The 16,348-nt window shown below is 40.7% G+C and overlaps 1 protein-coding gene across 3 annotated transcripts in view; it reads right to left on the bottom strand.

Annotated features, from left to right (window-relative positions):
- The window catches only part of LOC135519927 (glypican-4-like), an 89,485-nt gene extending 74,642 nt beyond the window's left edge, over positions 1 to 14,843 (bottom strand). The window contains exon 1 of one of the 3 annotated variants that reach the window (XM_064945148.1): positions 14,020 to 14,843. In XM_064945148.1, coding sequence (XP_064801220.1) covers positions 14,020 to 14,176 — 157 coding nt within the window. In that variant the 5' untranslated portion in view covers positions 14,177 to 14,843. The remainder of the gene's footprint in view (positions 1 to 14,019) is intronic. The other 2 variants (XM_064945146.1, XM_064945147.1) reach the window with 2 other exon arrangements.
- Positions 14,844 to 16,348: the final 1,505 nt, after the last annotated feature.

The raw sequence follows: 16,348 nt of genomic DNA, 5'->3' as shown, positions 1-16,348 counted from the left end.
TGGTCTTGTAACCCATTCAAGCCTCGTGTAAGTCTACAATCTTGTCCCTGACATCCTTGGAGAGCTCTTTGGTAATGGCCATGGTGGAGAGTTTGGAATCTGATTGATTGCTTCTGTGGACAGGTGTCTTTTATACAGGTAACAAATGAGATTAGGAGCACTCCCTTTAAGAGTGTGCTCCTAATCTTAGCTCGTTATCTGTATAAAAGACACCTGGGAGCCAGAAATCTTTCTGATTAGGAGGGGGTCAAATACTTATTTCCCTCATTAAAATGCAAATCAATTTATAACATTTTTGACATAGAATAACAAAAAAATCCAGAAAAACCTGTCTCTCACTGTTCAAATAAACCTACCATTAAAATTATAGACGGATAATTTCTTTGTCAGTGGGCAAACGTACAAAATCAGTAGGGGATCAAATACTTTTTTCCCCCTCACTGTATATCCACAGTAAAAACGAGTCCTATATCGACAAAACCTGAAAAGTCGCTCAGCAAAGTCGCTCAAAACTGCAAAACCATAAAAAAAGCCAGACTATGGTTTGCAACTGCAGATGGGGACAAAGATCATACATTTTGGAAGAATATCCTCTGGTCTGATGAAACAAAAATAGAACTGTTTGGCCATAATGACCATCGTTATGCTTGGAGGGGAAAGGGGAGGCTTGCTGCAGGAGGGACTAGTGCGCTTCACAAAATAGATGGAATCATGATGGAGGAAAATTATGCGGATATATTGAGGCAACATCAAGACATCAGTCAGGAAGTTCAAGCTTGGTCGCAATTTTTTTACATATTATTTTACCTTTATTTAACTAGGCAAGTCAGTTAATAACAAATTCTTATTTTCAATGATGGCCTAGGAACAGTGGGTTAACTGCCTGTTCAGGGGCAGAACGACAGATTTGTACCTTGTCAGCTCGGGATATGAACTTGCAACCTTTCGGTTACTAGTCCAACGCTCTAAACACTAGGCTACCTTGCAAATGACCCCAAGCATACTTCCAAAGTTGTGGCAAAATGGCTTAAGGACAACAAAGTCAATGTATTGGAGTGGCCATCACAAAGCCAGGTCTGTCTGGAGGAATGGGGGGGGGGGGGAATTCACCCAACTTATAGTGTGAAGCTTGTGGAAGGCTACCCATAACATTTGACCAAAGTTAAACAATTTAAAGGCAATGCTACCAAACACTAATTGAGTATATGTAAACTTCTGAATTTTTACTAGGATCAAATTTCAGGAAATGTGAAAAAATGAGTTTAAATGTATTTGGCTAAGGTGTATGTAAACATCGGACTTCAACTCTATGCTATAACATCTGCTAAATATATGTGTATGCGACAAATAACATTTAATATGACCCAGTTCCCCAAGCCTACTCTTATCTGCTAAATGTCATTGCAATAACACAACTTGCTATTTACCAAACAAATATGCAGAGCCCACAGCCACCAGCAAAGATAATCAGAAGGGGAAGGCTCCCACTCCTCTACTAAGCCTCTTCAACTCACTCACTGGCTCACTGACAGGCCAATGTGCTGAGGTCATAGTTGCTTTGAGCTTCAGTCATAATGCACCGGACTGATTACGAGTGGGATGTTCCTGCAGCAGAAAGGAAGAGGAGAAAATAACCCCACCATTCTCCCCTTAGTCTTTGATCCTTGCCATTGCCCCATACCTGAGGCATGACATCAGGCCCAACTGCCAGTGTAAACCATAACAGATTTTTCACTTAAGTAGAAATAGAAAAGAGAGAAACGCAGTGTGGCGCATGGCCCGGATGGAATGAGGAGACGTTGACATGGTAGGTACCAATCTGGTCAGTGTTAACCGCTCTGTTTTCTGCCTCTTTTGAAAAGCTGGTCCCTCCTGCCACTATGTAGAAAAGCACTTGACATTTTTCTATGCCACTGCCAGTGATTCTATGCACCCCCCCACCACACACACACACCTCTCTGTAGCAGACAGACAGGGTACTCCATATAGAAGGCCTAGGGCCTGAATGTTGCTGCTTGTGACAAAGTTCTCTGTATGAATATGTCTCTATGAGGTGTCCCTGATTGTCTATAGGGTGGATGTTTTCCCTCAGTAAGTTTCTGTGACTGTTAGACAACAGCATTGTTCTTTGTAGAATAGAACGTCATGTGCTCAGAGTATGTTCTTCTTTAGAATAACCAATATTTTGGCCATATCGCCCAGCACTATCATAAGAGTATTTTTCCAATGTTTGAAAGTATTTCAGGTTTTTGAATGATAAATGTTCTAAATTTGCTTTCTGAGTAGAGTGTGACCCTACAGTGGCAACACATACATTCTAAGTGATTTCAATGGGTCTTTCTCCATTCTGATTGTTTTATACTGTTCAATTCAACCTACAATTATTTCCTCCATTTCCATCAATTTCTATATATCCTGCACTCATTTGAGATTATCTCCACACTCCTGCACAATATGGACAAAAAACAACTTGGGCTTATTTTTAACCAAATGTTGAAGTTGCGATTTGACTTGCGATTTAGATCAAAACACTTGGGTGAACTGTCGGAATCATGGGAAATAGAAAGTCTATAATAATTCTATAGTTAGCATATGAACAATAATAGAATACAGTGTTTGACATGACAACAGATGAAAATGCCAGGGAGGAGTTATTGTGACAGGGTAGGAACCAAAGTGATGGTCAATGTTTCCTAGGGACCCTATAATCTTTAGCTACATTATGTTTCTTCACGTAACCAACATAGTCATGCTTTATCTATTCCAATTTGATTTAGAAGATACTGCTGTACAAACATGATGATTTTAGGCCAACATCAGCACTGGTATCAGGCTGTGTTAACTAGCCATGTTTGCTCTGACTCAGTACATTTATTTCCATGCTAGCGAGCTAACTAAATCAAATCAAATGTTATTGGTCACATACACATGGTTAGCAGATGTTAATGCAAGTGTAGCGAGATGCTTGTGCTTCTAGTTCCGACAGTGCAGTAATATCTAACAAGTAACAAATTCACAACGACTACCTTATACACACAAGTGTAAAGGAATGAATAAGAATATGCATATATAAATATATGGATGAGCGATGCCCGAAAGGCATAGGCAAGATGCAGTAGATGGTATAGAGTACAGTGTGTGTGTGTGTATATATATATATATATATATGAATGAGATGAGCAATGTAGGATATGTACACATTTATTAAAGTGGCGTTATTTAAAGTGACTAGTGATACATTTAATAAAGGTATTAAAGTGGCCAGATATTTGAGTCTGTATGTTGGCTGCAGCCACTATGTTAGTGATGGCTGTTTACCAGTCTGATGGCTTTGAGATGGAAGCTGTTTTTCAGTCTCTCGGTCCCAGCTTTGATGCACCTGTACTGACCTCGCCTTCTGGATGATAGCGGGGGAACAGGCAGTGGCTCGGGTGGTTGTTGTCCTTGATGATCTTTTTGGCATTCCTGTGACATTGGGTGGTGTATGTGTCCTGGAGGGCAGGTAGTTTGCCCCCGGTGATGCATTGTGCAGACTGCACAACACTCTGGAAAGCATTGCGGTTGTGGGCGGAGCAGTTGCCGTACCAGGCGGTGATATTGCCCGACAGGATGCGCTCGATTGTGCATCTGTAAAAGTTTGCGAGTGTTTTAGGTGACAAGACAAATTTCTTTGGGTTCCTGAGATTGAAGAGGCGTTATCACGTCATCTTCACCACTGTCTGTGTGGGTGGACCATTTCAGTTCGTCCGTGATGTGTACGCCGAGGAAAGTCCAGGACCCAGTTGCACAGGGCAGGGTCGAGACCCAGGGTTGAGCTTAAAGGAGAGTTTGGAGTGTACTATGGTGTTGAATGCTGAGCTGTAGTCAATGAACAGGATTCTTACATAGGTATTCCTCTTGTCCAGATGGGATAGGGTAGTGTGCAGTGTGTTGCCGATTGCATCGTCTGTGGACCTATTGGGCAAGCAAATTGGAATGGGTCTAGGGTATCAGGTAGGGGGGAGGTGATATGATCCTTGGCTAGTCTCTCAAAGCACTTCATGATGACAGAGGTGAGTGCTACGGGGCGATAGTAATTTATTTCAGTTACCTTAGCTTTCTTGGGAACAGGAACAATGGTGGCCATCTTGAAGCATTGGGATCGGGATTGATTGAATATGTCCGTAAACACAGCAGCCAGCTGGTCTACATATGCTGTTAGGACGCGGCTAGGGATGCCGTCTGGGCCGGCAGCTTAGCGAGGGTTAACACGCTTAAATGTGTTACCCACAGTGAAGGAGAGCCCACAGGCGTTGGTAGCGGGCCGTGTCAGTGGCACTGTATTGTCCTCAAAGCGAGCAAAGAAGTTGTTTAACCTCTTTCAGCGAGGGGGCAATATTTTTATGTTTGGAAAAATAACATTCCCAATGTAAACTGCCTATTTCTCAGGCCCATATGCTAGAATATGCATATAATTGACAGATTAGGATAGAAAACACAAAAGTTTCCAAAACTGTCAAAATATTGTCTGTGAGTATATCAGAACTGATATTGCAGGCGAAACCTGAGGAAAATCAAACCAGGAAGTGGCTTCTATTTTGAAAGCTCCATGTTCCATAGCCTGCCTCGCTCCATTTAAAGGGATATCAACCAGATTCCTTTTCCTATCGCTTCCTCAAGGTGTCAGTCTTTAGACATCGTTTCAGGCTTTTATTTAGAAAAAGGAGCGAGAAAGATAACATCTCGTAGTGGATAGCTGGGTGTTCGCATGAGTTTTGCTTGCGCAACACAGCTTGGGCAGGCATTGTCTCTCCCTCTCCTACTGAAAAAGACAGTCACGGTTGATATATTATCGATTATATATTTTACAAAACAACCTAAGGTTGATTATAAAAAATGTTTGACATGTTTCTGTGGACATTACGGATACTATTTGCAATTTGTGTCTGCGTTGTCGTGTCGGCTCGAGCCTGTGGATTTCTGAGCATAACGCCCAAATAAACGGAGGTATTTTGGATATAATAAATAACTTTATGGAACAAAAGGAACATTTATTCTGTAACTGGGAGTCTCGTGAGTGAAACGTTTTGATGATCTTCGGATGTTAAGTGATTAATTTGATTGGTCATGAAAATCAGAAAAGCAAACTACTTTGATGCTAGGTGTTCATAATGTTTTGTCTAGTGATCTCTAAACTTAAACGCTTGGATTGCTTTCGCTGTTAAAGCATATTTTCAAATCTGACACGACAGGTGGATTAACAAAAAGCTAAGCTGTGTTTTGCTATATTGCACTTGTGATTTCATGAATATTTGTAATAATATTATTTGAATGTGGCACTTTGTAATTCAGCGGTTGTTGATGAAAATTATCCTGCTAACGGGATGGGTAGCGTCAAGAAGTTAATTTGTCTGGGAGCAAGACGTCGTTTGATCCAGAAAAACACCGGTTCCAACTTGCGCAACGTGACTACAAAATATCTCAAAAGTGACCAGTAAACTTTGCCAAAACATTTCAAACTACTTTCGTAATACAACTTTAGGTATTTTTTAACATAAATAATCGATAAAAGACGGAATGATCTGTGTTCAATACAGGAGGAAAACAAACTGTACACTTCAAGTGACCCTCGATCAAGATGGCCGTACTTCTTCATTACACAAAGGAAAAACCTCAACCAATTTCTAAAGACTGTTGACATCCAGTGGAAGCAATAGGGACTGCAAGAAGGTCCCTAAGAAATCTGGATTCCCAATGGAACCACATTGAAAAGAGTGTGACCTCAAAAAAAACAGAATGGTTTGTCCTTGGGGTATCATCTGCTAAATAAGTTCTGTTATACATGATTCAAACAGTTTTAGAAACTTCAGATTGTTTTCTCTCCAAATCTACTAATAATATGCATATCTTATCTTCTGGGGATGCATTTGAATTTGGGCATGCATTTCATCCGGACGTGAAAATACTGCCCCCTGTCACGAAGAAGTTAAAACCAAGCCTAACCAGAAACCGTGGTTAGATGGCAGCATTTGAGCAAAACTGAAAGTGTGAACCACCGCATTTAACCATGGCAAGTTCACTGGAAATATGGCAGAACACAGAGTAGTCATTCCCTCCGCAAGGCAATCAAACAAGCAAAACATCAGTAGACAAAGTGGAGTTGCAATTCAACGGCTCAGACACAAGACGTATGTGTCAGGGTCAACAGACGATCACGGACTAGAAAAGGAAAACCAGCCACGTCGCAGACATCGACTTCTTGCTTCTAGACAAGCTAAACACGTTATTTGCTCACTTTGAGGATAACACAGTCCAACCGACGCAGCCCGCTACCAAGGAACTGTGGGCTCTCCTTCTCTGTGGCCAAAATGAGCAAGACATTTAACCTGTTATGGCTGAAATCCCGTTACCGGGATTGATATGACAACTACCAGTGAAAATAGAGGGCGCCAAATTCAAACCACAGAAATCTCATAATTACAATTCCTAAAACATGCATGTGTCTGATATCATTTTAAAGCTATTCCCGTTGTTAATCCCACCAAAGTGTCCAATTTCAAATAGGCTTTTCAGTGAAAGCACTACAAACGATTGTTAGGTCTCCACCAAACACCAAGCACAGCCATTTTCCAGCGAAATATAGCATTCACAAAAACCAGAAATAAAGATAAATTAATCACTAACCTTGAATTATCTTTTCATCAGACGACACGCATAGGACTTCATGTTACAGAATATATGCATGTTTTCTTTGATAAAGTTCATATTTATATCAAAAAATCTGAGTTTACATTGGCGCGTTAGATTCACTAGTTCCAAAAACATCAAGTGATTTTGCATAGCCACATCGTTTCAACCGAAATACTCATCATAAATGTAGATAATACAAGTTATACAAGTTATGGAATTATAGATATACCTCTCCTTAATGCAACCGCTGTGTCAGATTTTAAAAAAAGTTGACGGAAAAAGCAACCCATGAAAATAATCTGAGACGGCGCTCAGAACAGTAGTCAAATTAGCCTCCATGTTGGAGTCAACAGAAACCAGAAAATACATGATAAATGTTTCCTTACCTTTGATGAACTTCATCAGAATGCAGTCCTACAAATCCCAGGTCCACAATAAATGCTTGATTTGTTCGAAAATGTCTGTTATTTATGTCCAAACACGCTACTTCGGTATAACGTGACGAAATGTCCAAAAGTTCCGTAACAGTCAGTAGAAACATGTCAAACGATGTACTGAATCAATCTTTACAATGTTGTTTACATATATCTTGAAAAACGTTCCAACCGGAAAATTAGAATTACTTCAGATGAGCGGTGGAACGCAAGTCCTTCCCCTGTGAACGCACCAGGTGAAAGCATGGTCCACTCATGGCTGTAGTGACTATTTCCTGTGTCAATCAACCCCCCTTCACATTGGAGTCAGAGTCATCAGTTCTATTGACTGCTGACATCTAGTGGAATGCGTAGGAAGTGAAAACCCATCCATATCGCTGTAATTTCAATGAGACCTTGGTTGAAAATCTGACACCTCCAGAAAAAAACAGGAAGTGGAATTTCACAGGTTTTTGCCTGCTATACGAGTTCTGTTATACTCATATACAAAATTCAAACAGTTTTAGAAACTTCAGTGTGTTTTCTATCCAATACTAATACAAATATGCAAATATTAGCAATTACGACTGAGGAGCAGGCCGTTTGATATGGGCACCTTTCATCCAAGCTACTCAATACTGCCCCTACAGCCATAAAAAGTTAAACATGTTAACCCTTGCAAGACTGCCGGCCCAGACGGCATCCCAAACTGCGTCCTCAGAGCATGCGCTGACCAGCTGTCTGGTGTATTTACAAACATATTCAATCTCTCCCTATCCCTATCCCAGTCTGCTGTCCCCACATGCTTCAAGATGGCCACCATTGTTCCTGTACCCAAGAATGCAAAGGAAACTGATATAAATGACTATCGCCTCAAAGCACTCACTTCTGTCTTCATGAAGTGCTTTGAGAGACTAGTCGAGGATCCTATTACCTCTACCTTACCTGATACCCTAGACCCACTTCAATTTGCTTACCACCCCATAGGTCCACAGATGATGCAATCACTATCACACTGCACAATCCCATCTGGACAAGAGGAATACCTATGTAAGAATGCTGTTTATTGACTACAGGGAGGAGGTGAGGGCTCGGGAGTGTGGTGTCAGGAAAATAACCTCTCACTCAACGTCAACAAAACAAAGATGATCGTGGACTTCAGGAAACAGTAGAGGGAGCACCCTCCTATCCACATCGATGGGGCAGCAGTGGACAAGGTGGAAAGTTAAGTTCCTCAGCGTACATATTTATTTTATTTAACCTCTATTTAACCAGGTAGGCTAGTTGAGAACAAGTTCTCATTTACAACTGCGACCTGGCCAAGATAAAGCATAGCAGTGTGAACAGACAGCCACACAGAGTTACACATGGAGTAAACAATAAACAAGTCAATAACACAGTAGAGAAAAAAAAATACATAAAAAACAAAAAAGTATATACATTGTGGGCAAAAGGCATGAGGAGGGAGGCAAACAATTACAATTTAGAAGATTAACACGAGTGATAAATAATCAGATGGTCATGTGCAGGTAGAGATACTGGTGTGCTAAAGAGCAGAAAAATAAATAAATAAAAACATTATGGGGATGAGGTAGGTAAATTGGGTGGGCTATTTACCGATGGACTATGTACAGCTGCAGCGATCGGTTAGCTGCTCAGATAGCAGATGTTTAAAGTTGGTGAGGGAGATAAAAGTCTCCAACTTCAGCGATTTTTGCAATTCGTTCCAGTCACAGGCAGCAGAGAACTGGAAGGAAAGGCGGCCAAATGATGTGTTGGCTTTAGGGATGATCAGTGAGACACACCTGCTGAAGCACGTGCTACGGGTGGGTGTTGCCATTGTGACCAGTGAACTGAGATAAGGCGGAGCTTTACCTAGCATGGACTTGTAGATGACCTGGAGCCAGTGGGTCTGGCGACGAATATGTAGTGAAGGCCAGCCGACGAGAGCATACAGGTGGTGGGTGGTATAAGGTGCTTTAGTAACAAAGAGGATGGCATTGTGATAAACTGCATCCAGTTTGCTGAGTAGAGTATTGGAAGCTATTTTGTAGATGACATCGCCGAAGTCGAGGATCGGTAGGATAGTCAGTTTTACTCGGGTAAGTTTGGCGGAGTGAGTGAAGGAGGCTTAGTTGCGAAATAGAAAGCCAATTCTAGATTTGATTTTGGATTGGAGATGTTTGATATGAGTCTGGAAGGAGAGTTTACAGTATAACCAGACACCTAGGTACTTATAGATGTCCACATATTCTAGGTCGGAACCATCCAGGCTGGTGATGCTGGTCGGGCGTGCGGGTTAGGGCAGCGAACGGTTGAAAAGCATGTGTTTGGTTTTACTAGCGTTTAAGAGCAGTTGGAGGCCACGAAAGGAGTGTTTATTGGCATTGAAGCTCGTTTGGAGGTTAGATAGTGTCCAAGGAAGGGCCGGAAGTATACAGAATGGTGTTGTCTGCGTAGAGGTGGATCAGAAAATCGCCCGCAGCGAGAGCAACATCATTGATATTTAACAGAGAAAAGAGTCGGCCCGAGAATTGAACCCTGTGGCACCCCCATAGAGACTGCCAGAGGACCGGACAACATGCCCTCCGATTTGACACACTGAACTCTGAACTAAATCACTGACAAACTGAAATAGTCTACCCACACAGACAGTGTGGTGAAGAAGGCGCAACAGCGCCTCTTCAACCTTAGGAGAATGAAATTTGGCTTGTCATCTTAAACCCTCAAACTTTTACAGATGCACAATTGAGAGCATCCTGTCGGGTTGTATCACTGCCTGGTACTGCAACTGCACCGCCCACAACCGCAGGGCTCTCCAGAGGGTGGTGCGGTCTGCACAAGGAATCACTGGGGGCAAACTACCTGCCCTCCAGGGCACCTACAGCACCCAATGTCACAAGGCGGCCAAAAGATCCTCAAGGACAACAACCACCCAAACCACTGCCTATTCACCCCGCTACCATCCAGAAAGCGATGTCCGTACAGGTACATAAAAGCTGTGACAAAGAGACAGAAGCTGTTTTTCAATCTCAGAGCCATCAGACTGTTAAATAGCGATCACTAGCACAGAGATGCTGCTGCCTATATACAGACTTGAAATCATTGGCCACTTTAATAAATGGAACAATGGGGCATTGGACTTGTCACCGAAAGGTTGCTAGATTGAATCCCAGAGCTGTCAAGGTAAAAATGTTGTTCTGCCCCTGAACAAGGCAGTTAACCCACTGTTCCTAGGCTGTCATTGAAAATAAGAATTTGTTCTTAATAAGAATCTTTGTTCTTTTTGTCCGACTTGCCTAGTTAAATAAAATGTTAAAAAAAGTAACTTCAATAATGTTTACATATCTTGCATTACTCATCTCATAGTATTGAATACATATCTACTGTATTTTAGTCTATGCTGCTCTGACATTGCTCATCCATATATTTATATATTCTTAATTCCATTCCTTTACTTTACTTAGATTTGTGTGTATTAGGTATTTGTTGTGAAGTTGTTAGATGACTTGTTAGACACTTAGTGCAGCAATAACTAATAACTGTCGGAACTAGAAGCACAAGCATTTCGCTACACCCGCAATTACATCTGATAAACACATGCATGTGACCAATTTGATTTCATTTGGTCTAATTTTACTTGAAACAAAAGTCTACTGAAGTAAGACTTTGTCCTTGTGTTCCTTGGCTATTTACATTGGTTTTGTTCACAAGCTAGGTTATTTTCTGCTAGGGAAGAGAAGATAACACTGCTACTAGTCAGACTAACATGCTGACCACACCACCTGCACTGGGTGCGCAAGCATTGCTAAATAAATTGACACATACATACTCTTCCAACATTTCATCCAAACTGCTCGCGAGCATCTGCATAGCCAGGCACTAAATTAGATTTTGGTTTGATTTTTGATGCATTGACGTGCTACAAGTCCCACCTCTCCGATCTCTTTTGTTTTTAGGAGCATATACCCACATGGGTGATTGAAAGATGAACTGAGGTCCACATTCTAATTGGTGTTAGTAATGCACCTTAAAAAGTTGGTTCACAGAAGAAGACTGGAGGAGAGATTACTAGAAGCTAACTAGGTTTCTCCTTTTATTTGTGGATTAATTTTCAGAGCACAGAACACATGATTGTGTGTGACTCAAAATGGGTTAAAATTCAAAGATCCAGAAAAAAAGGATATTGTGCATTTCAGGTAAAATAACAACCCAATGTTTATATCCCAGGACAAATTTGCTAGCAACAGCAGGCTAGCTAGCTAAATGTCCAAGAATGTTTCATGTTTTTCGACCTGTCCCCAAACTAATATAGTTGGTTCAGAGTTCGTTTTGATATATCAACCTGCGTGTCCTGATCACGTCTGGTGTGGATGGACAAAATCAACATGCATGCAATGGGTTGTTACCATAGCAGCACCCACCCGTAGCACACGCTCCAGCAGGTATATTTCACTGGTTACTCCCAAAGCCAATTCCTACTTTGGCTGCCTTTTCTTTCAGTTCTCTGCTGCCAATGACTGGAACAAATTGCAAAAATCACTGAAGCTGGAGACCCATATCTCCCTCACTAACTTTAAGCACCAGCTGTCAGAGCAGCTCACAGATCACTGCACACAGCCAATCTGTAAATAAGCCCATCCAACTACCTCATCCCCATACTATTAATTATTTTTTTGCTCCATTGCACCCCAGTATCTCGACTTGCACATTCATCTTCTGCACATTGATCACTCCAGTGTTTAATTGCTAAATTGTAATTATTTTGCCACTATGGCCTATTTATTGCCTTACCTCCCTTATCTTACCTCATTTGCACACACTGTATATATATTTTTTTCTCTATTGTTATTGACTGTATGTTTGTTTATTCCATGTGTAACTGTGTTGTTTTTGGCACACTGCTTTGCTTTATCTTGGCCAGGTCGCAGTTAAAAATGAGAACTTGTTCTCAACTAGCCTACCTGGCTAAATAAAAAATGTAAACATTAAAGGGGCAGAAATGTTTCTCTGTGATATTTTGGTTTAAAAAAAACAGGTCACAAAGAATGTATGAAATTAAACAATATACCACATTACTTCTTACTAGCAATACATTTCTTTTATAAAAATCCCAAAGCACGCTCATGTGTTTTTTTTGTGTTTTGTTGGAGTAATTTTAGAGTCAAAATTATTTCGCTGGTAAAAAATCTGATAGATTTTTTTAAATCTGCCACAGTGGCTGGAATAGAGAATTCTACTAATAGGTGATGCAAAGAACCAACATGCTGATGACCATGTTTGTTAAAAGTGAAGATATGGATAATATGACATCATGACTTATAGAAAAGGAGACCAGAACCACATTCAACATATTATCCATGCAGCACTAAATCTAATATGGCCTGAAAGTTGACATAAACCAAAAACTGAAACAGGGAAGGATGAGAGGAGGGTGGGATTTAAAGTATGTGGGGCTCAGGGAAGAATTTCTTAGCCAGCCCCCCACCACCACTCTCGGCTCCCCTGTACAACCATTTAGAATCTCCCCCAAAATGTGCATTACTTCCAACAGGAAGTGAAACTATACATTATTTACTAAATGGGCAGCCTATTGAGGGTTAACTTTGGCTGGGGTCTGTGCGCACGTGGGACTAATCATTTTCCGACCAGAAAAAGACGGAGGGACAAAAAAAAACACATGGGACATTAAGGATGATTTCTTTGAGAAAGTTGCGTAAATAATAAGATGTTATACTATTTAAAAAGATGTAATGTTTTTTGTTTCCCCAAAAATCTGGTCTTAAAAGTACCTGTCTGTCTTACAATCAAATAAAAACATCTAACAGACTATTACCCCGATAGAGACTGTGTGGCATGCTCAAAATTGACTTCTTATGTCAAATACATATCCACGTTTTCCTCCACACCACCGCAGGTAATAAGGGCCGCAAAGACACTACTTCGGAAGACAGGGTATACAAGTGGACTGCACAGTTTGTGTATTGTTTTAGTTCCTGTAGTTGTAAATCAGAAGAAGAAAAATCATAAATGAAGGAGGCAAGTATTTGCTGTTTATTTTTGCTGTGGAATATAGTAAAAACAAAAGTAATGCTGCGTTTAGATGGTATGATGTAGCGGTTAAACCAGATGTTATTGTTGTCAATTCGAGAAATAAGGTAAATGCCATTGAGGCTGGCGGTGAATTTTGTCAGCCGCCACGGGACACATATTGTAACTTCTGCAATAGCGTTGTTTTCTAACGGATGTTGATCTGCACGGTTTATTTACTAAAATCACCATAGCAACGCATACCGTCTTGCGTTTGCAGTCAGTGTTTATTGTGGTTTTTGCTTTCCTCGTCTAAATGCAGCATAAGGCAACAACAACCATGCAAATTTAGCCCAGGGGTGTCAAACTCATTTGCTCCGCAGACCGTATTCAGTCTCGTTATTATTTCGGTGAATATCAAGAAACTGTCCAGTCGTGCCCGTAATAAATGTTTTACTCAAAACACCGATTTTATAATTAAAAGGAGTTTCGGGGGGGTTGTGAGTTTAGTTATTTAAGCCAATTAGGCTATTCATTAATGATTGTCATATGAATACTAGGACCACTTTTTGTTAATTTCAAATCACCCAACTTCGGTAGAAGATTGTAGAACGATAGGCAGTTTAACATAGCCTAAGCCTATCAAATTATTTTCAGATGGGTGTTACTTTAAACCTCACAAACGTTACATTGTTACATAATAACGTTACAAGTGAACTTGATTGTAGCATTTTAGCTTTAAAATTTCACAATTCACGCATAAATGATCTTCATGGAAAGACGTAACACAGACAATCACACCTACATGAATGAACAAACACACTTAACAGTAGCATTATATGGTTCTGGCCTAAATGAAATAGAAAACGTTGAAATTAGTCAGGAACCAGATTTAAGGCAAACTTACCGTGTACCCCTTTGTTGGGAACGTCATTGATGTTGAAGCCTTTGGAACTGTATGCAGCCCTAACTTCAATGCAGCTTTTCGAATTGGGCTCAGCCTTCGTCGAAACAAAAAGCAGGGCCAATGTGTAAACCGTAGAGAACACTAACATCGTGTTCATTGAGTCGGTTAAATAAAATAAAAATGTTATGGGCACAAAAAAACACGAGAAAAGCGTTCAGCTGTATTAGGTTACAAGGACAGTTTCAACTCGCATGTTGGGATTTATTCATGGAGACCCAGATTTCCTTACACTTCACTGGCTACTAGCTAAAGCTCTAAAAGTTACCGAATTGGTTGACTAGCTAACCGGATTCTTAATTCAAACGTGCTTGTGCTACCTTAAAACTATACATATATGGGAAACATGAAGCCAATGTTGTAAAAAAAAAGTAGCGTTTAGTCTTCAAAATGTTTTTCGAGTTCCAAACTCTCCCATAGAATCAAAAAGCAGGGAACAAAAGTTTCAAACGTATTACAATTTTCCTAAAATAGGCAACCAAACGAAAACAGCCAAACTTGTTTTTATAATGTATCTGTAAAGTTGCATCCACCTCGACTTCGATTCCAACGAAGGACAATGATGGGGAGGAAAAATAAAATAAGTTTTTTATAAATAAAACAAAATGACCGAAAATGTTTGCAATCTTCAGCGAGCTACAGTTTCTTTACAGACAGGACACTAGACTGTATTATACGCTAGGCGTGCTGAAGTCCTGAGGCTAAGCGCATAGCAAAGTCCCACTGGATAGCCAGAATTGCGAGTTCCGGACAAAGACTTGGCAACACAAAATGCCCGGGGTGGAGCATGGACCGGACCTACGCTTCGAACACACTGATAGAGTGTTGCATTTGTAACACTAGAAACATGCAGCATTGCGTTGCAGAGACAGTTGGGCGTTATGTTGGTGCATAGGTATGCGTCAAACTGTATGCATAGGCGGCTTGACAGAAATGGTAGCAGAAGGTGAATGTTTAACACACATATCCAGATGATGCTGCATAATATTTGCTCCTCAATATTGGTGTGATCAAGGCGTATTGCTACCATTTCCAGATGATGCTGCATACTATTTTGAGCTAAACACTAATGGTGTGATCAAGGCATGTCACCACCTTCTGCTACCATTTCCTTCAAGCCTTTTACACATACAACTTGATACATAAATTCGATAAATCCAACATATGCGCCTCTACAACGCAATGCTGCAAGGCAAACAAAGAGTTCCATTGGAAATTAAATGTACTTCTGGTGTACCAAAACGCAATACGCTGTTGGTGTAATTGAGACAGCATCGTTGCATTTTGGTACACCAGAAGTACATTCATTTCCAACTGCTGAACAAAAATATAAACGCAACATGCAAAAATTTCAAATGTTTTACTGAGTTACAGTTCAGAGATGGAAATGAGTCATTAGATCCTAATCTATGGATTTCACATGTCTAGGCAGGGGCACAGCCATTGGTGAGCCTGGGAGGGAGCTAGAACATGGTTTTCCCCAAAAAAGGGCTTTATTACAGACAGAAATACTCCTCAGACAATCCTGCAGGTGAAGAAGCCGGATGTGGAGGTCCTGGGCTGGTGTGGTTACACATGGTCTGTGAGGCCTCTTGGACGTACTGCCAAATTATGTAAAACAATGTTGGAGACGGCTTATGGTAGGGAACTTAACATAAGATTTTACTGGCAACAGCTCTGGTGGACATTTCTGCAGTCAACATTCCAACTGCATGCTCCTTAAAAACTTGAGACATCTGTGGCATGTGTTGTGTGACAAAACTGCACATTTTAAAGTGGCCTTTTATTGTCCCCAGCACAAGGTGCACCTGTGTAAGGATCATGCTGTTTAATCAGCTTCTTGATATGCCACACGAGTCAGGTGGATGGATTATCTTGGCAAAGGAGAAATGCTCAAAAACAAGGATGTAAACAAATTTGAGATAAATATTTTTTTTGTGCATATGCAACATTTCTGGGATCTTTTATTTCAGATTATTAAATATGGGACCAACACTTTACTAATCTGGATCCCAACAAATCAGCTTGCCTAGACAATCTGGACCCTCTCTTTCTAAAAATTATCAGCCGAAATTGTTAGCCTGTTGCTACACTGGACGGTTCTGACTTAGAATATGTGGACAACTACAAATAGTTAGACTGTAAAGTCTCCTTCCAGACTCACATTAAGCATCTCCAATCCAAACTTAAATTGCCTTCCTATTTCGCAATAAAGCCTCCTTCACTCATGCTGCCAAAAATACCCTCGTAAAACTGACTATCCTACTGATCC

Source organism: Oncorhynchus masou, chromosome 29, assembly GCF_036934945.1.
Source record: "Oncorhynchus masou masou isolate Uvic2021 chromosome 29, UVic_Omas_1.1, whole genome shotgun sequence".
Classification (NCBI taxonomy): Eukaryota; Metazoa; Chordata; class Actinopteri; order Salmoniformes; family Salmonidae; genus Oncorhynchus; species Oncorhynchus masou.
The sequence above is the reverse complement of the archived record's forward strand: the minus strand, read 5'-3'. Positions and strand labels throughout refer to the sequence as shown.